At 36.4% G+C, this 23,423-nt stretch overlaps 2 protein-coding genes across 2 annotated transcripts; both read right to left on the bottom strand.

Moving 5' to 3' along the window:
- Positions 1-457: 457 nt before the first annotated feature.
- On the bottom strand, positions 458-1,426 carry LOC311584223 (olfactory receptor 6C75-like; the record flags this gene model as incomplete). The annotated part of the gene is made up of 1 exon (XM_084758322.1): positions 458-1,426. One exon carries the CDS (start codon positions 1,424-1,426, stop codon positions 458-460), a length of 969 nt encoding a protein of 322 aa, XP_084614448.1.
- A 9,244-nt stretch (positions 1,427-10,670) lies between these two features.
- LOC311584224 (uncharacterized protein) lies at positions 10,671-21,729 on the bottom strand (the record flags this gene model as incomplete). Its single annotated transcript, XM_084758323.1, has 2 exons — positions 10,671-11,672; positions 20,803-21,729. The coding sequence occupies 2 exons, from the start codon at positions 21,727-21,729 to the stop codon at positions 10,671-10,673; spliced, it is 1,929 nt and encodes a 642-aa protein (XP_084614449.1).
- Positions 21,730-23,423: the final 1,694 nt, after the last annotated feature.

The raw sequence follows: 23,423 nt of genomic DNA on the forward strand, positions 1-23,423 counted from the left end.
ATTTCCAGATGATCAGAAGAACGTCAGCGTCCCACCAGTCTGCACACAATACCTCCTGCTCAGTTGGTAGCCTGTCATTAGAAATGACAATTGTGCCAGTGGAAAGAATCTTAACCTAAAGTCAGGATAGCAATAGACCCTTAGAGATCATGATTTTACATTAAAAAATATTAGTGGAAATAGAGACATTTTCAGTTGGATAATATGTTTTTAAGAAATATAGTGCCAAATAATAAAATACGTTTCTTACTTTCTATACAACTTTACTTATATTTTCTTTAGAAAAATAAAAATTTAGGGACATCAATATGTTTCATCTTATGCCTCTATTTATTTTCTGTATACATTTTGCTCCATCTTATTAGTAAAGTTTAATACGATGTGTTGGGGAAGAGCCTATGTAGAGAAGGAGAGGTTTTCATTCAGCTCTGTCTTTGGAGACCCATTTTCCTCATGATCATGTTAATTTCTTTGAAGAAGAGAGGATCCTCTGGACCATAGTTTTGAAGGCTTGCTTCACTTGCTGGTTCCTCAGGGTATAGATGAAGGGGTTCAGGAGAGGAGCCACTGAGGTATTGAGCACAGCTACCCCTTTGCTTAAAGTCACCCTCTCCCTTGCAGAAGGCTTGATGTACATGAAGATGCAGCTGCCGTAAGATAGGGAGACAACGATCATGTGGGAGGAGCAGGTGGAGAAGGCCTTTTTCCTTTGATTTGCAGAAGGTATTCTCAGAATTGTCCGGATGATATATGTGTAAGAGAGAATAATTAACGTCAAGGTGACCATGAGCGTTACCACAGCTAACAAAAATGCCATGAGCTCTAGGAAGCGAGTGTTTGAGCAAGAAAGCTGCAACATTGGAGAAGAGTCACAGATGAAGTGGTCAATTATGTTGGAGGCACAGAAGTCCAGCTGCAGAAGAAGGCTAATTGGCGGGAAGATGATCAGGAACCCTGCCAACCATGAGCTGAAGACAAGGAGAACGCACACACGGTTGCTCATGATGGTCGTGTAGTGTAGAGGCTTGCAGATGGCCACGTAGCGGTCATAGGACATGGCAGCCAGAAGGTAAAATTCCGTCACTCCCAAGAAAATGAAAAAGAACAGCTGAGCCACACAGCCATTGTAAGAAATGGTTCTATCTCCTGTCACAACAGTAACAAGGAATCTAGGAATGCAGACAGATGTGAACGATATTTCTAAGAGAGAGAAATTGCGAAGGAAGAAGTACATGGGCGTCATCAGATGGGCATCTGAGAGGGTTAGGGTGATAATGATGAGGTTTCCAGTCACACTTAGCATGTAGGTGACAAGGAGAAACGTGAAAATCACAGGCTGCCACTGTGGGTCGTTTGTCAGTCCAAGAAGAATAAACTCCGTTACTGCTGTGGAATTTCTCATAATAGTCTCTGCTTCTAAATGCATTTTCTAAATAGATGAAATATGAAGTCAACTTTGGTAATAAAGAGACAAACTGGCTACCTGGGTCTGGCTTATTTTACTTATAATAATGTCCTTCAGATTCATCTGTGATGGCGTCTATGTTCAGGTGGTCATGTCTCTGTTGTAAATCTGGGTATTATAACACAATGTGCGCATGACCATAAAAAGTATTATATATTATTTATATTTGTAACATAGTCAATATAATCCTAATATTTTCAAAGAGGGTATATTTTTTTACTCATATAGGATAAATAAGTTTAGATAACTAATGGGTAGTGTGTATGTTTACTAAAACATACTTAACACTGTTGTTCATTAAAATTTACTAAAAATTTTAGTTTGGGAGATTTTTATGTATTCTTGAAGCAAAAGGAAAAACAGTAAGTAGAGAGTGATAGATAAAATAATTTTCTTTATTGCAGTAATCATTTTACTAACTACTACTCCTATTGCTACCACACACACATATCAACATATTTGTTTGGATCATATATCTAATGAATCAAATACCTGGCTAAACACATGTAAATAATATAAAAATTATATAAGTATAATTATATAATTACAAAAACAATATAAAAATTATTGTTACCATTGTGGTTTAAAGCTGATTTTGTGGTAAATCAAACAAAATACTTTAAGATATATTATTCTTACTTCACTTCATAATCGAGACCTTAGTTTCTTCATCATATTCTCATATATTTTGCCATAAGTCTATGCCTACTGATTATTACCTGAAACAAGAAAATGCCCAAGTGCTTATTTTCAATATAGATTTTTGTCTACATCTTTAAAACATTTCCCTATTTTATTTTATTTATTTATTTAATCTTCAAACCTTTATACTTTTGGAGATAACTCAGTGGCTCAGAGTTGTGTGTTCCTGGCATTCACACATGGACACATCTGGTGGAGGAAAGACACTTGAGTCTAATTACAGAGTTTATGTTGCAGGTCATTTCTTGTCTGCTACAATGGTTTTCTGGAGAATTCTAATTACTCTGTTATTGGATGTATTTAATCTAGCATATTCCTATCTTGAGTCTACACTGTGACATATAAAGCAATACTTAGACAAAATGAAGTCTTATTTTGTTGGTGGGACAAGTCTTGCTATGCAGTCATTCTGGCTTTGAATTCACAAACTCCTGCCTCAGCCCCATGAACTCTGAGACTGTAGATGTGTACTACAAATCATGGCTCTAATTTTATTTTTGTAAACTGAAAGTGCTCCTCTTACCAGTTCTATTTTTAATCCTGTAAATCACTTTTGTGCAACATTGTTTATTCTCTTTTGTGAATAATAAGTGACACAGTTCAACATTCAAAGTTAGTTTTCAGGAGAGCAAGATTATTTTCTTTCTTCCGTATTTTGCATCCATCATCATCTTTGGTGTTATATAAATTTTATTTTTAATTGTTCATTCACGGATGAAGTTATTACAAAGCTTCAGGCCACAGTCTCATCTGTTCTCTTCAGTATTTACAAGTGTTACTGTTGTGAAGTATGTGGCATTTTCTTAGCTTTAGTCAATTTATTTGCTAGATGAATGAATTTCCCTCAAATTTTTACCTACACATCTTCTTGGAAATGAGATGGTCTCACTATCCATTTTCTGATATTTGCGGTCACATGTGGCATACAGCTCCTTGTCTTCTGGGTTTACATGTTGGACCTAATCTTTGCAATGTACAAAATTCATGTACAAAGCTAAAACAAAGGATACCTGCTTAGTATAGCAAGTGACTTTCCCCCAATTTTGTACAAACTGATCCCATGGCTTCCATATACTAAAACGTATTGCAAGCTGGTAAGATGATAATAACATGAAAAGTAATTTAGCCCTATGACTTAGAATATAGTTTTGCTACAATGTAAAAATTTGGTTGCAGCACTAAATTTTTATTTTATTTATATATCTAATTGAAATTGTGTTGTTTAATTATATATAAAGTACATATTGAATTTGCTTATACAGAATGGAGATACATATTTTAAAAGCAAAATTATATTCCTGAATAAATATACTTACTTTTTGCTAAATATTACTGGTATAGTCACTGTCATTTCTGATGGCTTATTAGTTTGTTTCAGTGAATTTTAGCACTTTCAAAACGTTTTGTTATTAATTTTTCCTCTGATATCTTATACTTGTAATTAAATATCCAAAATATCAATAGTAAAATAAAATCCTAAGACCTCTCCAATCTTTTAAAAGGCACATATTAACTCATTTATCCCCGTGAATCCAATACAACTAAGAACATATGGTTCTTGGTTATTCTGTCTTTGTACCTAAAGAAATAATACCTTGATATTTTAAAAATAAATTATCATAAAAAGACTGATATACTGTCTTTACTAGCTCGATGAGTGGGGTGATAGATCCATGGCAAGGCAATGCTGTTCAGGTTAGTCCTAATTTTATCTGTTCTATTTAGCATGAACTCCAGGGGATTGGTTAAACGGGTAAACAAAAGACACCACAGTGATTTGATCCTCAGGATACTAAGGAGTAAAATGGTCCAAATTACTTTATGCAGTTTAGAAAAGATTAGGTAAAAATGACCTGAAATCAAAGCAGAAAAATATAATGCTCTTGTGGGGAAACTCGGTTTGGTTCTCAGTGTCACATAGTGTTCACACATCTGTAACTCAGTGTCACACAGTGTTCATACCATCTGTAACTCTAGTTCCGGGGTTCTGACACCTTCTTCTGACTTCCTTTGGCAACAGGAACATATATGGTGCACACATATGCATGCATGCATGCAAAACACCTACACACATAAAATAGACAAACATAAAAAACAGAGATCCAAAGTCTCTAATTAACAACACACTAAACTATGAATGAGCAAGACTTTTCTACTTTGGGGGAAATGACAATTAGTTTTGGTATGATCTGAGGTGCTCATTATTCTGCATGATGAAAGACATCAGACATATCTCTATGGTTTTATATCTTTCAACAAGTTGTGATTATAATCAATGCCATTTGTTCCCTCAAACATTATTTTTTTAAAGCCCATCTCAGCTTGAGTTCAGCCTTTCATACTAGGCATACAGAAATTATAAAGTCAGCTCTCACTTGGAATTTTCTTTCACAAAGCAGAGTGAGAATTAGTTATAGTTTTGGAATCTGTCTTTTCGTCAAGTCAAATGCACATAACATTCTTCCTGCCCACATACCATCTTTCATTAATTTTTTTCGATATTGTAACATAAGTATAAAATTTCTCCCTTCTCTTTTACCCTCCCATGTACTCCTCTTTGCTTTCAAATCCTTGGCCTCTTTTTCTTACATTGTTGTTCACACGCACACACACACAGACACACACACAGACACACACACACACAGACATACACACACACAGACACACACACAGGCACACACACACAGACATACACACACACAGACACACACACAGACACACACACACAGACATACACACACACAGACACAGACACACACACAGACACACACACAGACACACACACACACAGACACACACACAGACACACACACACCTAAATATATAAATATAACTTTCTCATTCTACCTAGTGTTATTTGTATGTATATGTTTTAAAGCTGACCATTTGGTTTTGCATAACCAATTGGTATGCTTAATGGATATACTGGATTTATTATCTTGCTAATGTATTAATGTAGACGGTCAGTGTCTCACTGCCTAATAGAATGGATGCTTTCATATCAAACAAGTTTATTAGTTGGTCATAGATTCTTAGTATTTTAAGGGAATGTTTCTCAGGGATACTTTTTATATCAAGTGATATCACAGAGAAAAGAACTCAGTTGTGGTTAAACATAAAATTACATCATATATATTAATGAATGACTTGCGTTGGGGATGATCCTGAAACCACTCTCCAAACTGGTTTCCCATGACAGCTACCACTTATAAATTCAGTGCTATTGCTGTAAGTTTAGGACGTCTTTTGCCCACTGCAATTTAAACCATCACTACAGATGCCTTACTACTACCTGAGCTAGAAGTTGAAATATCTTATGAGTACACCTGACTCGAAGAATTAAGTAGCATTTACAATTGAAATAGTCTCTGAATATAGATAGACATTATCTGAAGGATTAGGTAAAGCAAACAATGAGCAAATACATAAAATATTTTAAATTTAAGGCTCCAAAGAAAAAATTCAATTTGAATAAATAAGATTTATTATCCCCAGTGCTCACGGGAGAAACCTGGGCTGCTTCCCTTGTGGCAGTACAGAGAGGAATTTGCTCTGTTATCACCGTTAGAGTGCATAAAGCTTTATTGTTCCCGAGAAAATTGAACACAAATGGTTATATGTGATTAAATTAGAACTAGAATTAATAGTTACACCTTATTAAGCAATCAAGTATATAGATATTTTTGTGAGTGTTTTATAGTAGTGGAGAAAGTTTACTGTCCCTAATTATCCGAGAATGGAACTAACCCATTGTAAGTTTAGGCAAGTTCCCTCAGGTTACACAAAGATTTTTCTCTCTAGGATTCTACAAAGCTACTGAGGAAGTAGCTGAGATGTAGCCTAGGGTGGAAGAGCCATACATCATAGTAGCGATGACTGAGGAGTGAGGCAGAAATGCCTTGTTAATTAAATTGTTTACTATAATATATTTCACCATTGTCTATATCAAAATATTCAAAATTAAGCAAACACCCAAAGTGTTCTATTTAGGGGAACTTAATCATAAGAATTAAAATGATGGCTTAGTGTGTGAAAAGAGAATTATTTGCTGGGTGCGGTGGTGCATGCCTGTATTCCCAGCACCCAGGGAGGCAGAGGCAGGCGGATCTCTGTGAGTTCGAGGCCAGCCTGGTCTACAAAGTGAGTCCAGGACAGCCAAGGCTACACAGAGAAACCTTGTCTTATAAAAAAAAGAGAATTAAAAAAAATAAAAAAGAGAATTATTCAAGTGGAAATTCTGGAATGTATTATCTCCAAAGAAGAGGCGGTGGGGGGGGGGGTCAGGGAGAGAGAGAGAGAGAGAGAGAGATTTCCGTTTGTTGAATAAACATTTAAAAGTTCATTCAGTACTGATGAAGGGTTCTTGGAAGTTGATTCCATCAGTTTGATAAGTAAAGATTCATAGCAAACAGACATAGGAATAATATTTAATAGAAAATTTAGTTGTACTACACATAGTACAGAGAACTTCTTTTTTTAAATGTGTGATAGTTAAACACTTCTTTTTGTAGTGTGTGATATCCTCATAACATGTGAAACACCAGAAACTATGTGCACACTGAGTGCTCAGCCACAGACACACCCCATCTGTGTTGCAAACCCTCCTTGAAAGGCTCAGGGTTAACATGGAAGATTAAATTAAAATGGTTAGAAGTGGTAAGAACCAGAGTGTGAGGAAGACTAGATCAAAACTATGTCCTGGACAAGAAAATACATTTATACTAATGCACTCACAGCTGCTGTGGTTGCCTACACAAGACCTGTGCAAGACCAGGCCAAGCAACAATTCCAGCATGGAGGGAATGGAGGGAAAATGTTTTGGAGGGCCTGGAGGAGGAGAGTGACGGGCAAGTGACTTCAAAGTACATTGTATACACATATTAAATTTGAAAGAATAAACAATGTTGTATTTAGAAGGAACTTTCATCGCTGAATTATGTGCAAGAAAGATGTATGTTTGTGTAGAAGTGTAGCAAAAATCTATCAATAATTCTTTTAGAATAGCCAAAACCATTAAGAATGTATCATTTATATAATTCCTGATTATGTCATCGTTCTTCTTGCTATAGGTAGTTTATTGTATATATGTGTAGTAATATAAATGTGTATGTAAAAGTAAAAAAAAACCATTTAATTAAAAAAATTTGACCTAAAAAAGTAAAAAAAAAAAAAAAGAATAAGTGATTAAAAATATCCTAAAATAGGCTTTCTTATTTTAATTTAGGAACAATGATGAAAGATAAATGGACTCCCAATATATGAATATCTATTACTTTATGAATTTCAAATGAGACTTCAGATTGAAAAGAAATAGAAAATTGTACAAAATAAACTGTAATTCTGTCTTTTGTAACCACACAATGGTAAAGAAATTTAAAACATAATAAAACTACTTCTACGGAGAAATGGGTGAAGAAACAGCAACAGTTTTAAGAAAAATATGATAGAAATAAATATTAATTTAAAAAATTTATTGATAATGAGAACAGGGCGAAGGTATTTTGAGACTTCTATTTGTTTGTTAATTTAACAAATACATTTATTGAATTACTTTAAGAAGTCCTTTGGGATATAATAATGAGCACACTGCTTTCTTTGCTTTAAAAATATCACAGCCATTAAATGAGGTCGCTTGAAAACTGAAATTCCAGTACCTTATGAAAATTCCTTCATATGGATGATCATAACTTCACCATCCTAGCCTATTAACTTCATTACATGTACTTATGAGACAAACTCACTTCCCATTGCTTAGGCTCCAATGGATCAAATGCATTGATAAAAGACAGAAACATGTTTCATTATATAAACAGGGCAAAATGAAAAAAAAAAACAAACCAAAAACAAACCTAAGTTTCGGGCTACCTGATCTTGGGAATTTCAGCATAAGTGATCCAATGTCACAGAGCTGTAAGACTTAATGAAACAATAAAGAATAGGTAATCAGTATCTGTGAGATAATGAATCATCAAACCTGTAATTTACAGAGATGGCTTATATTGCTGGTTCAGATAAATCCAAACATGATCGAGTTCTCATCACAAGAGAAAGGGAAATATAATAAAATGAAAAGTTGCTACAGTCACGCTGTTACATTTGAGATTATTAGGGAACTGTTAAGGAGAGCCAAGATTCTGTAATTACATGATTTTCTTTGTTGTATAAGATACTTATACAACTTTTTTGGCTCTTGAACATTTAGTTTTCCTGGGATATGTTAATTTGTGAAAATGCCTATGAGCCTACCCTGACATTTTGTATGTGTTCAGTTAACATTTTTATGAAAGAATAAATAATCTCAATAGCATTTAATTCTGAAATCCTAAGATTGCCATGTATAATTTTATTTTGTAAAGTGTCTCCACTCCATGGGAGTTGATCCAATGGCTTGCTTGTTGAATTATCATCCTGATAATTAGAATCACTGTTCAGATACATATTGCCCACGTGCTATAATTTGTTTCCTACTATCCTCTTTGCTTCATCTTTAAAAGCAAAAGAAAACATTTTCACTTAAAGTGGATCTCTAAAATTATAGACAGGAAAAATCTTCAATATAGTTTACATAAAAGAGAGAGAGAGAGAGAGAGAGAGAGAGAGAGAGAGAGAGAGAGAGAGAGAGACACTGAGTCATGGTGCTGCCCTGCTCTGCTTTGATTAATAGACTGAATGAATAAAAGCAGCTGTTTCTTAAAAACAAAATCGTTGTTATTCTGGCCTCTCTATTCATTGTCTTATTATTTACCTCACACATTATCTGTTACTTTTCCAACTCTGTGATTTGCAGTTATGTTTACTATGTGTATTGGTAATCATTCATGCATCATAGGACTGACCTGGCTACATATTTTCCAGGTATTGCTTAGTTTATAATGAGTTCAGGACAATGGTTTTATCTGTATTTCATTCTAAGAAACAAAGAGAATCAAAAATTACAGCATATAATGCCATAAGGTGACAAGGTGTAAGGGATTATAACTGAACAGTTTGTGTATTTGGACATCAAGGTTTGTGTTTAACTTAGACATTTCTTTGTATCCCCATTATATTTTCGGTCCATGGAGGTTTAAAACAACTTGCCCATATTTATGGTGTATACCAGGATTCATAGTGCCATCTGGACTGATGGTTTATTTGGGGTAACAAATTTGTTTCAAGCCTGACCTCTACTGAGACATCTGGAGGTCCACAAAGGTATTTATTGCAGCCACAAATTTTCTAAAATTGCTTTAGAAGATCTAATACAATTTAACTTTTAAAGTTGTTGGAATAAAATCAGGAATTCCATAATCAGGGGGATTAATTCATCTGAACAGCCATACATCTTCAGTAAGATCCCATAGGAAGTTTGTTCAATCAGAGTGGAAAAATACCCAGAAAGTTCACACCAACGCCAGATATTAGATGCCGCAGTGCACAAATGATGGGGTTGTCAGAGGTTGGAAGCAATTCTAGGGCGCATCACCATAGAGATCTTGTAAAGTACTGTATCCCTTCCAGAGAGTTCTCATGCCTACTGAACTTCCCCAAATCAGTGGCTCTTGACGTTGTGTCAGAGGCTGGAAGCAATCCTGTAGGTGCATAATGGTACAGACCTTGCAAAATACCAGCCCCTCCCAGAAAGCTCACATGCCTACTGAACTTCTGTGGCAGAATGGCTTTTGGCACTTCACATAACTTTACAAATAGAATTGGAAGAATCATGAAAGCCTCAGTCAAACTGAGTAGAAGGCCGATTGGCCAGAGAGGGTTTCCCCAAGTTTATTAACTACAACGAAAATAAATTTATAATGAGATGATGGTAAACTCTAACAATCATTGCATATTTTTATTTCATCCTTCACTCCAGTTCTCTTTATTGTAATTATTAGTATAAAGAGTACTATTCACATGATTACAATATTTTAAAATTTTTAATATTTTTACACAAATTGCCAGTGATTGTGGTCATTTTATCTCATGGAATGCTAAATAGAAACAGATTTCCTGGTAACATTCTCTCATATTACACAGTGAAATCCACATCTTGACACACTTTCTATCATGGTAAATGTACTGTGTCTACACAAAAATAGCATGCTCCTGTACAGACTCATAGCCATTAGCCTAGACTTTCTATACCACCTAAATAAATTTCAATAAAGATTTGAAATATCGGAAAATCATGGAACAGTTTCCCCAAGTTTATTAACGACAATGAGAATAAATTTATAGTGAGAAGATGGTAAACTCCTAAATAACTGAAATCAAGAAAGGTTCTGACATGAAATTCATGACAGGATAAATCTGAAAAGGCTTCATTTTTTAGAAAAAAAAAATACACTCACAGGTAAACACCTAGGTGATAAATGGAAAGGCCAATGTCTGTGAACACACACAGAAATGAGCTGAGAGCATAGTGCTTACTCTTAAATGTGCAATGTCATTCGATACCAAAATTCCAACCCTACCACAGATCACGCTTTTTCTCCCTTAGAAACCATACTTTAGCATTACAATACTTTCATTTTCCAGAGAAAAGCACCACTTTTTGCACGGTGTCCTTAAATGCTTGCTTCACTTGCTGGTTCCTCAGGGTGTAGATAAACGGATTCAGCATGGGAGCGACAGACGTGTTGAGAACAGCCACCCCTTTGGTCAGTGATGCCCTTTCTTTGGCAGAAGGGTTTGCGTACATGAATATGCAGCTACCGTATGAGATGGAGATGACAATCATGTGAGAGGAGCACGTAGAGAACGCCTTTTTCCTCTGGCTGGCAGATGGAAGTCTCAGGATTGTCCGGATGATGAACATGTAGGACAGAATGATTAGTGCCAAAGTGAAGAGCAGGATCACTATTGCAGAGTAAAACCCAATCACTTCCAGGAGCCACGTGTCTGAGCAAGACAACTGCAGGAGGGGGAAGTAGTCACAAGCAAAGTGATCAATGACGTTGGAGCCGCAGTAATCTAACTGGAGAAAAAGAATGACAGGTGGGAATATGTTGAGGAACCCTGCCAGCCAGGCGGAAAACACCAGCAATACGCAGACCTTTCTGCTCATGATGGTTGTGTAGTGCAGCGGTTTGCAGATGGCAACATAGCGATCATAGGACATAGCAGTGAGAAGGTAAAACTCAGTGATGCCCATGAAGATGAAGAAAAACAACTGAGCTGTGCAATTATTGTAGGAAATTGTTTTGTCTCTGGTAACAATTGTGCTTAGAAATCTAGGGATGCAGACAGTCGTAAAGGTTATTTCTAAAACAGAGAAGTTCCTGAGGAAGAAATACATGGGGGTCTGTAGGTGGGGGTCTACCAAAGTGAGAGTGATGATGGTCAGGTTCCCAGTGACACTTAGTATGTACATGATAATTAAAAAGAGGAAGATCACAATCTGAAGCTCAGGGTCATCCGACAGTCCTAATAGAACGAATTCTGAGGGCACTGTGTGGTTTTTCATTGTGGATCTTCTTTTTAAATATACAAAGTATCCTCCGTAACAGAAAATGCATAGAAAAAAATACTAAAAATAGGGCATTGTATTTAGAAAACATTTGTAAAGATGAATATTCTTATGAAATAAACAAAAATTGCCTTTCCTTATTTTCCATCAAAATGACAAATAATATCTGTTGTTTAACCTGCTGACTGAAAAACACATTAGAGCTATAAGTGTAGGTAAAAAATTTCGATGATATTACTTAAATCAATTCCCAATGATTTAAAGATATTTATATCTATTAATATTCAAAAATTATTAAGTTGCCTAATGAAACATGTAAAATAGTGTAACTGATCTTCCCTTTCCTCAACATTGTAAAAATGAGTCTTGAACATGCATAGTCTAAACAAACAGTTGAAAATCTTACATAGGTGATTTAGTCTTACCTTCAGATTTACATTTTGTAAGCCTAAGTACATTGAGGTTTAAGAAACATTTACAAGTTCAGCAGCAATTGACTCCGATGACCCTCTCGCTGGAGAAGCAACCTCCTAACTTGTGGACATGTTCAGGCATTCTCTTCTGGATTTCATACATCAGGGTCTTTGGATAAATTTTCTTATGTAATACAAAGACCAGAAGATAGGAAAGGAAATTAAAAAAAATAATGTCATAGTTTGAGGAGGACCCCAGGGCCCAGACCCACCTGTAGTTTTCCAGGACCCTCTGGATCCTTCTATTTCCTCATTCTCCCAGGCTTCTCACACCTAAAGTCGCAATAGGATGTTCTCCCCTCTGACCCACTTTCCTGGTAGGTAAAGTTTTTCATGGGGACATACCCCTTGGACTAGTGTCTTGATATAAGTGAGTATATACCATTTAACTCTTTTTGCTTCTGGGTGAACTCACTCATTACTATGAGCATATACAGGGGGAGGAGGTCCCCCTCAGTCACAGACATAGGGGAGGGGAGTAGGGGGGAAAGTGAGAGGGAGGGAGGAATAGGAGGATACAAGGGATGGGCTAACAACTGAGATGTAATATGAATAAATTAATTAAATAAAAAATAAAAAAAAATAATGTCATTGACTAGAAACATTTAATTCACAAAATGTGTAATTCAAATTTTAACACAGTGGTGTTATGCAAACGAACAAGTAGATGGTCTAAGTCACTTATACAGGAAGTAGATATTCTCTCAAATAATTGAAAGTACACTTTAACGACTCTATTTCCATCAGAGTATAACATTAAGCATAGGGCGTATGGGAGAACAATCCAGTGCTTACTGTTGGCTTTCAGCTCCAGACACTAATTAATAGTTACTTCAGTGGTAACATTTATTCAGTTTCAGTGTTAAAAAGGCTATGAACCCACACAAATGCATATGAAATATTTTAAGTTAGTTTTTACTTGGCGCACAATATAATGAATTTCACTATGACAGTTTCATGCTTTTACATTATTTTATACTGCAAAATAAGTAAGTGTGAGATGCTTCTTCATCATCTTTCCTTCTCTTTGGTCCACTTCCTGCACCCTCTCTGCTTTCATCACACACACACACACACACACACACACACACACACACACACACACACACATCTAGATTCTGCAAATGAGAGAAAACGTGATATTTAGCCTTTTCCCCATTACACTATCTCACTCCTTTCCTTTATATACTTGCATAAGAGCTCATTCAGTCTAAACAGTATGTACATCTTACATACAGAAAATATGGTAAATGTTTAAGTTAGTTGGGCTATTTTATAATGTATAAAGATAACAAACTTACTTCTGGTTCCATCTTGAAATTGAAGTCTGAAACACTACTTTCTTAAACAGTCATAATTTCAGAGCCTGCAAGTTGGCTCAGTAACTTATCTGGTTTCACTTGAACTGACGAACAAGACAATTTAACTTAGTTGTGTCTTTCCAGACTGTATTTCTTTTGCATGGAGAGTAGTAGTATTTGACTCATGGAATGCTTACTTTCTGTTGCTGGAAACACCTGTCAGATTACAGTGGAGGCATTATTTCCCTTCCTTCCATAGGCAAACGTGGGAAAGTGTGTGCTGATGGAGGACCTCTGCATTTGTTTTTCTTCACAAAGCGCAAAGAACTTGCAAAACATTTCCTCTGCATTTACAGGGGTTTTCTAGATGGAGGTTTTGCAACACTATAGCTTATACACCCCCCCCCAAATAAATAACATTTTCTTTAGGCTTAAGAGAATGCTATTTTTTGTTGTTGCAAATGATGGTTTGAATAATCAAACAAGAAAGAGTGTTATCTGGGTATGCTGTCAAAAGGGATCCGGGCTTGGACTTACTTTATGTGTGTCTTTCTGTTAGCCCACGGGAATTGAGTAAACAAGGAGTGCCATGGAGGGACATCATTAAGACACAGATGAATCATCGAAAGGCTCCTTTTTGTTAATACTGACAGGAAGTATGCAGAAATTTCAGAGCAAATGAGGCAGATATATGAACAATGGGCAATAGAAATTTATTTTTCCTTAAAAATACTTTATTTCATTTTAAATAATGTGACTGTCTGAGTTGTATATGCGTATGTGATTGTGGGAGCTTGCAGAGGCCAGAAACATTGGGTTTCCTGGGACTGGAGTGACAGGCGGGGAGCCTTCAGTTGTGAATACTGAGAACTGAACTCAGGTCCCCTGGAAGAACAGTGTATGCTCTTAGCTACTGAGCAATCGATCCACCACAAAGTTTATATATTTGTCTTTTTGATTGCATGAGTTCATACTTTTCTTCTGGATCTGTCTTCAGGAGAGTTGTCATGCTTATAACATTTGAAGTTTGGTAGCTAGGGAAAGTCTTTTGGCTGTGCCACACTGAAATGCTATTTTGAATTCTTGTATGACTTAAATGTATTTTGAAATGGCCAGTGTAGAGAAAATACACATTTTGGCTGTCTCTTAATTCTTAACATTCAGGAAAATCCTTTCAATGTTCTTCATGATAGTATCACAGGGAAATTATCTTCAAGTTGCATTTATCACCTGTCTGCTTCCATCCACTGTTTCAGTTAATTTATCAATGTTTTTTGCATATACTAGTGTATATATGAGTCCTCTATTTTTGAAAATAATTATGAAATGAAAAAACACATTTTGAAAAGTTGGTATTTTTGACTTGCATTATACTTCACAATTTCTCTTTATGTTCATTTCAGGTACAAATAATAAAAACGCATAAAGCATGTGTGCATTTAATTTTTTAAGTGTTGGTCACTGAAAGGCTTTAAAACTAAGAGTCACTGACAGTGGAACAAATGGAAAGAAATACACGATAAAAAAATCCCTTACTTAAAATGTAAGAGCTGATGTGATGCACTATAAGAATATTTGATTAAAGATATTCATGTAGAGATATTGAAAATTTTTGTTCATACTCATGAAAGTTTTATTTCTTTGCCTTTGTTTTAAATTCTATTTTCAGGTTATTTGTCCACTTTATTCCATAAACCTATTAATGACAATAGATTTAGCAATCATTCTCTGACTAAATTATTTCTAAAAAGAACAAAATGGTATGAGGTCCCATATATTAATATAAGTGGTAATTTACATTCATATGAAAACTTGAAGGAAGAAATGATTACCTTTCCCCCATCATATCTATAATTGTGAGCAGTATAGTTCTTATTAGTTTTCTTCTTATACAAAAAAGGCAAACATCTATAAGACAAAACAGGATTTTTTTTTGGAAAACTATACATTTATACACACACATATTTATAAAAACAAACATGTTTCATAAGCAGGTGCTGCTGTGTGGCTATTTTCTTTTAGTGGTGGTGAAATAAGCAATAACATAGGATTGTTAGATATGCATTTTAAACTTTTCATTTATTCTTTGTGAATTTCACATCACATACTCCAATCCCATTCATCTTCGTGTCCCTTTATATAAGCAGGACACATTTGAGGTGGAAGTTTTTATGTGTAGGTTGGTGTTCCCTCCCTTCACTTGAAGTCCTACCTGGCTACAGGAGGTGGCTACTTCAGGCTCTTATACCCTGTTGGTAGAAGTCTCAGGTAAGGTCACCTTCATAGACAACCTTGAGCCTCCCTTGTCCCAGAGATGCTCACTCCCTACTGTCTTCCATTCTCTCTTCTAGTCCTGTCAGCCCCCACTCTCCCCATACTTGATCCCCACTCTGGTTCCCCTCCCCATCCTTTCTCTCCGTCTACCTCAGATGCCTAGTTGAAGCATCTGATTGAGATTCAAGCATCATTACTTGGGCCCTCCTTGTTACTTAGCTTCCTTGGGCCTGTGGATTACAGCATCGTTATCTGGTACGTTATGGATATAGCATGTGTGTCTTTCAGGGCTTGAGTAACCTCACTCAGGACAAACTATTTAGTTCCATACATTTGCCCGCATATTTCATGATTTTCCTGTTTTTAATAGCTAAGTAGTATTCCATTGTGCAAATGTACCACATTTTCTTCATTCGTTGTTTGTTTGAGGGATAGCTAGGTTAAATCTAGTTTCTGACAACTATCAATAAAGCTGCTATGAGGCTACCATGATGAGACTTGATAGCCTATGACCATATAGTGGGGGAGGAGGTCCCCCTCGGTCATAGACCTAGGGGAGGGGAATAGGATGAAAGCGGGGGTGGGGAGGAATGGTAGGATACAAGTGATGGGATAACAACTGAGTTGTAATCTGAATAAATTGATAAAATAAAAAAATAAAAAAATTAAGCTGCCATGAACCTAGTTGAGAAAGTGTCCTTGCAGTATGGTGGAGCATCGTTTGGGTGTATACTCAGGGATAGTATAGTGCTGGAATGATTTCTAAAGAGGTCGTACAAGTTTACACTCCCACAAGCAATGAAGGATTGTTCCACTTTCTCCACACACCAGCCAGCGTGTGCTGTCACTTAAAATTTTCATCTTCACATTTCTGATGTATGTAAGATGGAATCTCAGAGTTGTTTTCATTTGCATTTCCCTCATGACTAAGGATGTTGAGCATTTCTTTGAATGGTTTCTGGGCCATTCAATATTCCTTTGTTTAGAATTTTCTGTTTAGCTGTGTATGCCGTTTTTTAATTGGGCTATTTGGTTTGTAAGCATTTGCTTTCTTGAGTTCTTTGTATATTTTGGATAATTGCCCGCTGTCATATGTAGAGTTGGTGCAGATCTTTTCCCAATTTGTACACAGCTGTTTCATTCTATTTACAGTGTTCTTTGCCTTGCAGAAGCTTTTCAGCTTCCTAAGTTACCATTTATTTATTGTTATCTTAGTGTCTCAGATGTTGTTATTATGTTCAGAAAATTGTTTCCTGTACCACTGCATTCTAGGTGATTCCCCACTTTCTCTTCTATAGATGTAGCATATCTGGCTTCATGCTGAGGTCTTTGATCCACTAGGACTTGAGTTTTGCACAGGGTAATACATATGGACCTATTTGCATTCTTCTACATGTAGACATCCAGGTAGACCAGCACCATTTGTTGAAGATGCTTTCTTTTTTCCACTGTCTGGTTTTGGCTCCTTTGTAAAAATATCAAGTGTGTGTAGCTGTATGGGTTTATTACTAGCTCATTGATTTGATTCCATTGATCAAGCTGTCTGCTTCTGTGCCAATACCATGTAGTTTTTAATTACTATTGGTCTGTAGTACAGCTTGAAATCAGGGATCGCCATACCTGAAATACAAAAAACAAGTTCTTTTATTTTACAAGATAATCTTAGCTATCCTGGTTTTTTAAAATGTTCCATTTGAAGTAGAAGAGCCAATACCAACACTTCTCAACCTTCCACCAAATAGAAAAAGAAGGAACATCGCCAAACCATTCTATGAGGCAAAAGCCACCCTGATACCTAAATAAAGATTCAATGAAGAAAGCGAATTTCAAAACAAGCTCCCTTACCTACATTGATAAGGAAAATACTCAATAGTATACTCACAAATTAAATCAAAGAACACATCACAAATGACCACGGTCAAGGAGATTTCATCCCAGGGGTGCAGGAATGGTTCAATGAAAAATCTATTGATGTAATCTCCCATATAAAGAAACTGAAAGAAAAAAACATTTCATTAGATGACAAAAGAGCCTTTAACAATATCCAACACCCTTTCATCTTAAAAGTCTTGGAGCTGGGCGGTGGTGGCACATGCATTTAATCCCAGCACTCGGGAGGCAGAGGCAGGTGGATTGCTGTGAGTTCAAAGACTGCCACAGTTACACAGAGAAACCCTGTCTCGAAAAACAAAAACAAAAACAAAACAAAAACAGAAACCAGAAACAAAACAAAAGCCTTGGAGAGATGAGGGATACAAGGCCCATACCCAAACACAATGAAGGAAAGCTATAGAAAGCAAATAGCCAGCTTCAAATTAAGTGGATAGAAACTTAGAGAAATTGACTAAAATCAGGGACAAGACAAGACTGCCTTTTCTCTCTCCATATCTCTTCCACACAGTGTTTGCTAGAGCAGGTGTGGTGAGGATAGCTATGTCTTCTTGGTTAACTCTTTCTTTGACTAGAATAAAGTGTCTCTCTTATTCTAGATATACAGAGAACTAAAACATACTAAACGTCAAGGAAACTAATAATTCAACTTAAAATCTGATTTTTAATCAGGAAAGATTTTCCCATTATGTAGGTTTCTGCTTTGTTCAAATGATGATGTATGTTGCTGTACAGAAACTTTTAAAATATATTTTATTAATTTATTCATATTACATCTAAATTGTTATCCCATCCCTTGTATCCTCTCATTCTTCCCTCCCTCCCATTTTCCCCTTACTCCCCTCCCCTATGACTGTGACTGAGTGGGACTTCCTCCACCTGTATATGCTCATAGGGTATCAAGTCTCTTCTTGGTAGCCTGCTATCCTTCCTCTGAGTGCCACCAGGTCTCCCCATCCAGGGGATGTGGTCACATATGAGGCACCAGAGTTCGTGTGAAAGTCAGTCCCCACTCTCCACTCAGCTGTGGAGAATGTCCTGTCCATTGGCTAGATCTGGGTAGGGGTTTGAAGTTTACTGAACGCATTGTCCTTGCCTGGTCCCATAGTTTGAGCAGGACCCCTGGGCCCAGATCTGCCCATCATAATGTTCTTCTTGTAGGTTTCTAGGACCCTCTGGATCCTTCTCTTTCCCCATGCTCCCATGCTTTGTAGAGAAGTTTTTATTACTTCTGTGAGGTCCCATTTCTTAATGGTTGGTTTTAATACCTATGTTATCAGTATCCCGTTCAATGTGATTTTCTTTTCTATAGGATTTCATCTATTTAGCTTTATATTGGTGTCCTTTTCTCATTTGGAACTGAGTTTTGTGAAAGGAGGTAGATATTGATCTATTCAATTCTCCTATATCCAGTTTGACAAGCACCATATGTTGAAGATGTTGTGTTTTTCCAGTGTGTATTTTTGGCTTCTTTGTTAAAACTACTTGTCCTGAGGTGTGTGAAATTATGTCTGGACTTTTAATTTGCTTCTATTAATGTGTGTTTCGTTGAGTTTTTAGATTGTTTTTGGCAAGATGTCCATTTTCACAATGTTAATTCTACATATCTATGATCATGGAACATACTTCCATCATCTGGTATGGTTTCCTTCTTTGTCTTATAGTTTTTATTATAGAAGTTTTTCATTTGTTTAATTAGGGTTACCCGAAGGCATTTCTTTTTTGGGAGGCTATTGTTAAAGGTGTTGTTTCACTGATTTCTTTTTAATCAATTTTTCCTTTGTATATAGGTTAAGTAGTATTTTTATGTCTTAATTTGAATCCTGCTACACTAATGGAAATGTTTATCAGCTGCTTGGCTTCCCTGACTTAGCCTTTCCTTGGGATAATTTATTTTAAAAATAATAATCTTCTACAAAGACCAAGTACTTAGTCTAGCTAAGACTAAGTACTACATTGAATAGGTATGGAGAGAGTGGACAACTTTGTCCTGTTCCCCACTTTAGTAGAAAACCTTGTCTTATTCCTGATTTTGGTGAAAAATAATTTGAGTTTCTATTTTTGTAGATGTTGTTGGCTGTGAGATGACCTAAATTACCTATATGACTGTTGCATTCTTCATCATTCCAGGACTGTTATCATGAAGAAATGTTGAGTTGTCAATGGCTTTTTATGCCTTTAATGAAATAGTCATTTAAATTAGGTTTAAACTCTGCTTATGTGGTAGATTACCTTATTGATTTATGTATGTTGAACTATCCCTGGATTTCTGGTATGAAGTCAACTTGATTATGGTGGATAATCTTTTGAATTTAAAAAAAATTTTAATTAGCAAGTATTTTGTTGAGAATGTTTATAGTTACATGTGTTTTTAAGGAATATAGGTCTAGCATTTGTTTTGTATCTATCTTTGTGTGGTCTTAGTATCAGGGTAAATAAACTTAATAAAAAGTTTTAGAAAGTATGCTCTCATCTTCTGTTCTGCACAATAATTTTAATAGTATAGTTATTCATTATTCTTCTAAAGTCTTGAAGAATTCTACCCCCAAATGATCCATACCTGGGCTTCTTTTGGTGGGAATATTTTTAATTCCTACTTCTATTTTTCTTGGGCTTTTGTGTCTGTCAAATTCACTAGAGTTGGAGTTTCAGGTGGTTGTGAAGGACCCAACAGAGGTGCTAGGAAGTGGAATCCATTCCTCTGGAAAAGCCGTGAATTCTCTTGACCATGGAGCCATCTCTCCAGCCTCAGAAACACTTTTATTTAATATAAAGTTGAAATAAGCACATCTTATTGGTGATATGTCTTTTTTTTAAATTGTCAAATCATAGGGGTTATCTTTTCCCACCTATTTTAATTGACCCGAGATGACTTGTTTTCTGTTAGCAAATCTCTGCTGATGCTATTTTCTGTTTCTGTTGCTCTGACTTTTGGTTTTGTGATGTTAATTTTCATAACCTAACTAGAGGAAGAAAAGTGACTCTATTATGAACGTACTTTTAAATATCATTACTATTATTTTTTCCTAGAGCTATGGAAAAAAAGACCAGACTAGAGTGGAAAATTTCCTAGTTTCTTGCATGTACATTTTATAATTTCAGCATGAATGATGATAATATTACATATAAGTTTAATTTAACATATGAGTTTCATTAGGGTAAGAACTGAGTGAAATGTTAGATGTCATTACAAAGAATAAGTCTGAAAGGAGAAATGGATAACATGTTATATCACAACCTCTATCTCTTTGATATGAGTGCAATCCTCTTTACAGAGTCACTGAGAGCTTGTTTAACTTGCTTGTTCCTTAAGGTATAAATGAAAGGGTTCAACAGAGGTGCAACAGAGGTAGTAAGAACTGAAACTCCTTTATTTATGGCCACTTCGTCTTTAGCTGATGGCTTGATGTAGATGAAGATGCAACTTCCATAGGTGATGGAAACCACAATCATGTGGGATGAGCAGGTGGAAAAGGCCTTTTTCCTTTGCTGTGCAGAAGGGGATCTCAGAATTGTTCTGATGATGTACGTGTAGGATAGAATCACACAGATTAGGGTAATAATGAGTGCAAAGACAGCCACAAGTATGACCATCTGTTCTATGACCCATGTGTCTGAGCATGAGGTCTTTAGAAGGGGACCTGCATCACAGCTGAAGTGATCAATGGCATTGGAGTCACAGAAGTCAAGTTGGAGGCCCATGCTAAGGGGTGGGACAATAATCATTAAGCCAGACACCCAACATGAGACGACTAGTAAGGTACACACCTTGGTGTTCATGATGGTCATATAATGAAGGGGCTTACAGATGGCCACATAGCGATCATAGGACATAGCTGCCAAAAGAAAAAATTCAGTTGCTCCAAAGAGAATAACAAAGAATATTTGACTTGCGCAGGCATTATAGGTAATGGTATTGTCTCCACTTGATAAACTGTATAGGAATTTCGGAATACAGACTGTAGTAAAGGAAACCTCCAGGAAAGAAAAATTTCTGAGGAAAAAGTACATGGGTGTTTTAAGATGGGGATCCACCAAGGTGAGGATGATGATAATCAGGTTTCCTGTTACACTGAGCATGTATGTGATGAACAGGAAGATAAAAAGCAGAACTTGAAGTTGTGGGTCATCTGTTAGTCCCAGAAGAATGAAGGTTGTTATCGCTGAGTGGTTCCTCATGGCTGTCCTTTGCCAATCAAGATTTCATAAAGTCACAGTTAGTGAAAATCTAGCAAAGGACTGTGGGTATGATTGCCAACAAACCAATTTGATACATCTAGGCTATCCCTATGTTCAAGGCCTTCTCAAACTTTCTTTGAAAATACAAGTGATCTGTTGAGGGAAAAGGAAAACAGGGAGCTCCTTAGAAAGATGGTGGCAACAAATACAGGAGAAGAATGTAGGTAGATAAAAAAATAATATGGGTGGTTGAAAATATACAGGGGGAGGTAATCCTCCTCAGGAACAGTCATAGGGGAGGGGAATAAGGGGAAAATGGGAGGGAGAGAAGAATGGGAGGATACAAGGGATGGGATAACCATTGAGATGTAACAAAAATAAATTAATAAAGGAGAAAAAAAAAAGAAAAAAAAAGAAAAAAAAAAGAAAAAAAAAAGGAAAATCAACACCAGGATCAAAGTACTATATATTTACCTAAAAAACCTAGAATGGATATAATTCAGTTTATACCTATACATATATAGTTTTATTAAATTTTTTCATGTGGGCTGATAGTGTTCTCCAAGAGTCAAAGACCACATATCAAAAAATTTCAATCCAGACATGCAAAGTCTTCTTTTGAGTTGTTGGCTAGGGCTGTGTGAGGGACTCCCAAAACATAGCTTCTCACTGTTGCCTTTACTACTTCTGGCCCCAGAGATGGAAGATAAGCCCCTATTATTGAATACATTATGAATTTCAGAAACAGGGCTAGACATCCTAAGCTGGAACTGACATAAATTCACCATCTCTGAGGTCTAGCAAGCTTCTAAAGTAAGAGAGCGGCTAATAATCCACCTCATGTATTATGCCTACAAACCACATCAATGATCTGCATGCAACAATAACTCTGGGTGCAGTAGTGGTACACATATCTTGGCAGAGACTAACTACTTTCTAATTGAACTTAAGATCTACTGAACAAGAGGGAGAGTAAAAATGGTGCTGAGATCATAGCTGGCTATTTGGTGTTAGTGAAATCGTGGCATTGGAGGGGAATTTCAACCACTATTTTACTAAGCCAGCATAATTTCAACAACAATCTATAAACCCTTGTCTGTGTACTTACAGAGGATGCAGTCTTCACCTCTCCTCAAGGAAACATCTCTTTGGGACAGATGGAGACCACTATGGAATACTATAACCAATCAATATGTAGAGTTGTGGAGCCCAGTTCCAATGAATATATCTACAAAGCACCCCCACACCCAAGGCTCAGGGAGCCTTTAGGAAGAGGGAGTGGAAAGAGTGTAAGAATCAGAGGATCAGGCACTTTTCTGTGAGAATATGTCTACTATTAACACCAGGGGCAACGCAGAATATCTCACCAACATGACTTCCTAGACATGAGCTGAGTAAGGATGAGACCAATGAATAGCCTAAGCTACACGGGAGGAAGCTCATGAGCCTTCATCCCTACACGAAGAACTAAAGACGCCTAGTAAAGCTGTGAGCAGCAGAGGTGATGTTCCTCAAGGAAGAGCACACCAATTGGTTGTCCTGTGTCAGATTCTCAGCTCTAAAAACACACATACAAGTAACATATGGACTCAACAGGTTATATTCAGGAATAGGCATGTACATACAAATGCATATGCATGTTCAATAACACTTGATGAAAGAAGTAGACAGTGATTTGAAGGAGAGTGGAGAGG

Source organism: Acomys minous (genome assembly GCF_964271855.1).
Source record: "Acomys minous genome assembly, chromosome: 15".
In the NCBI taxonomy this organism is placed as follows: Eukaryota; Metazoa; Chordata; class Mammalia; order Rodentia; family Muridae; genus Acomys; species Acomys minous.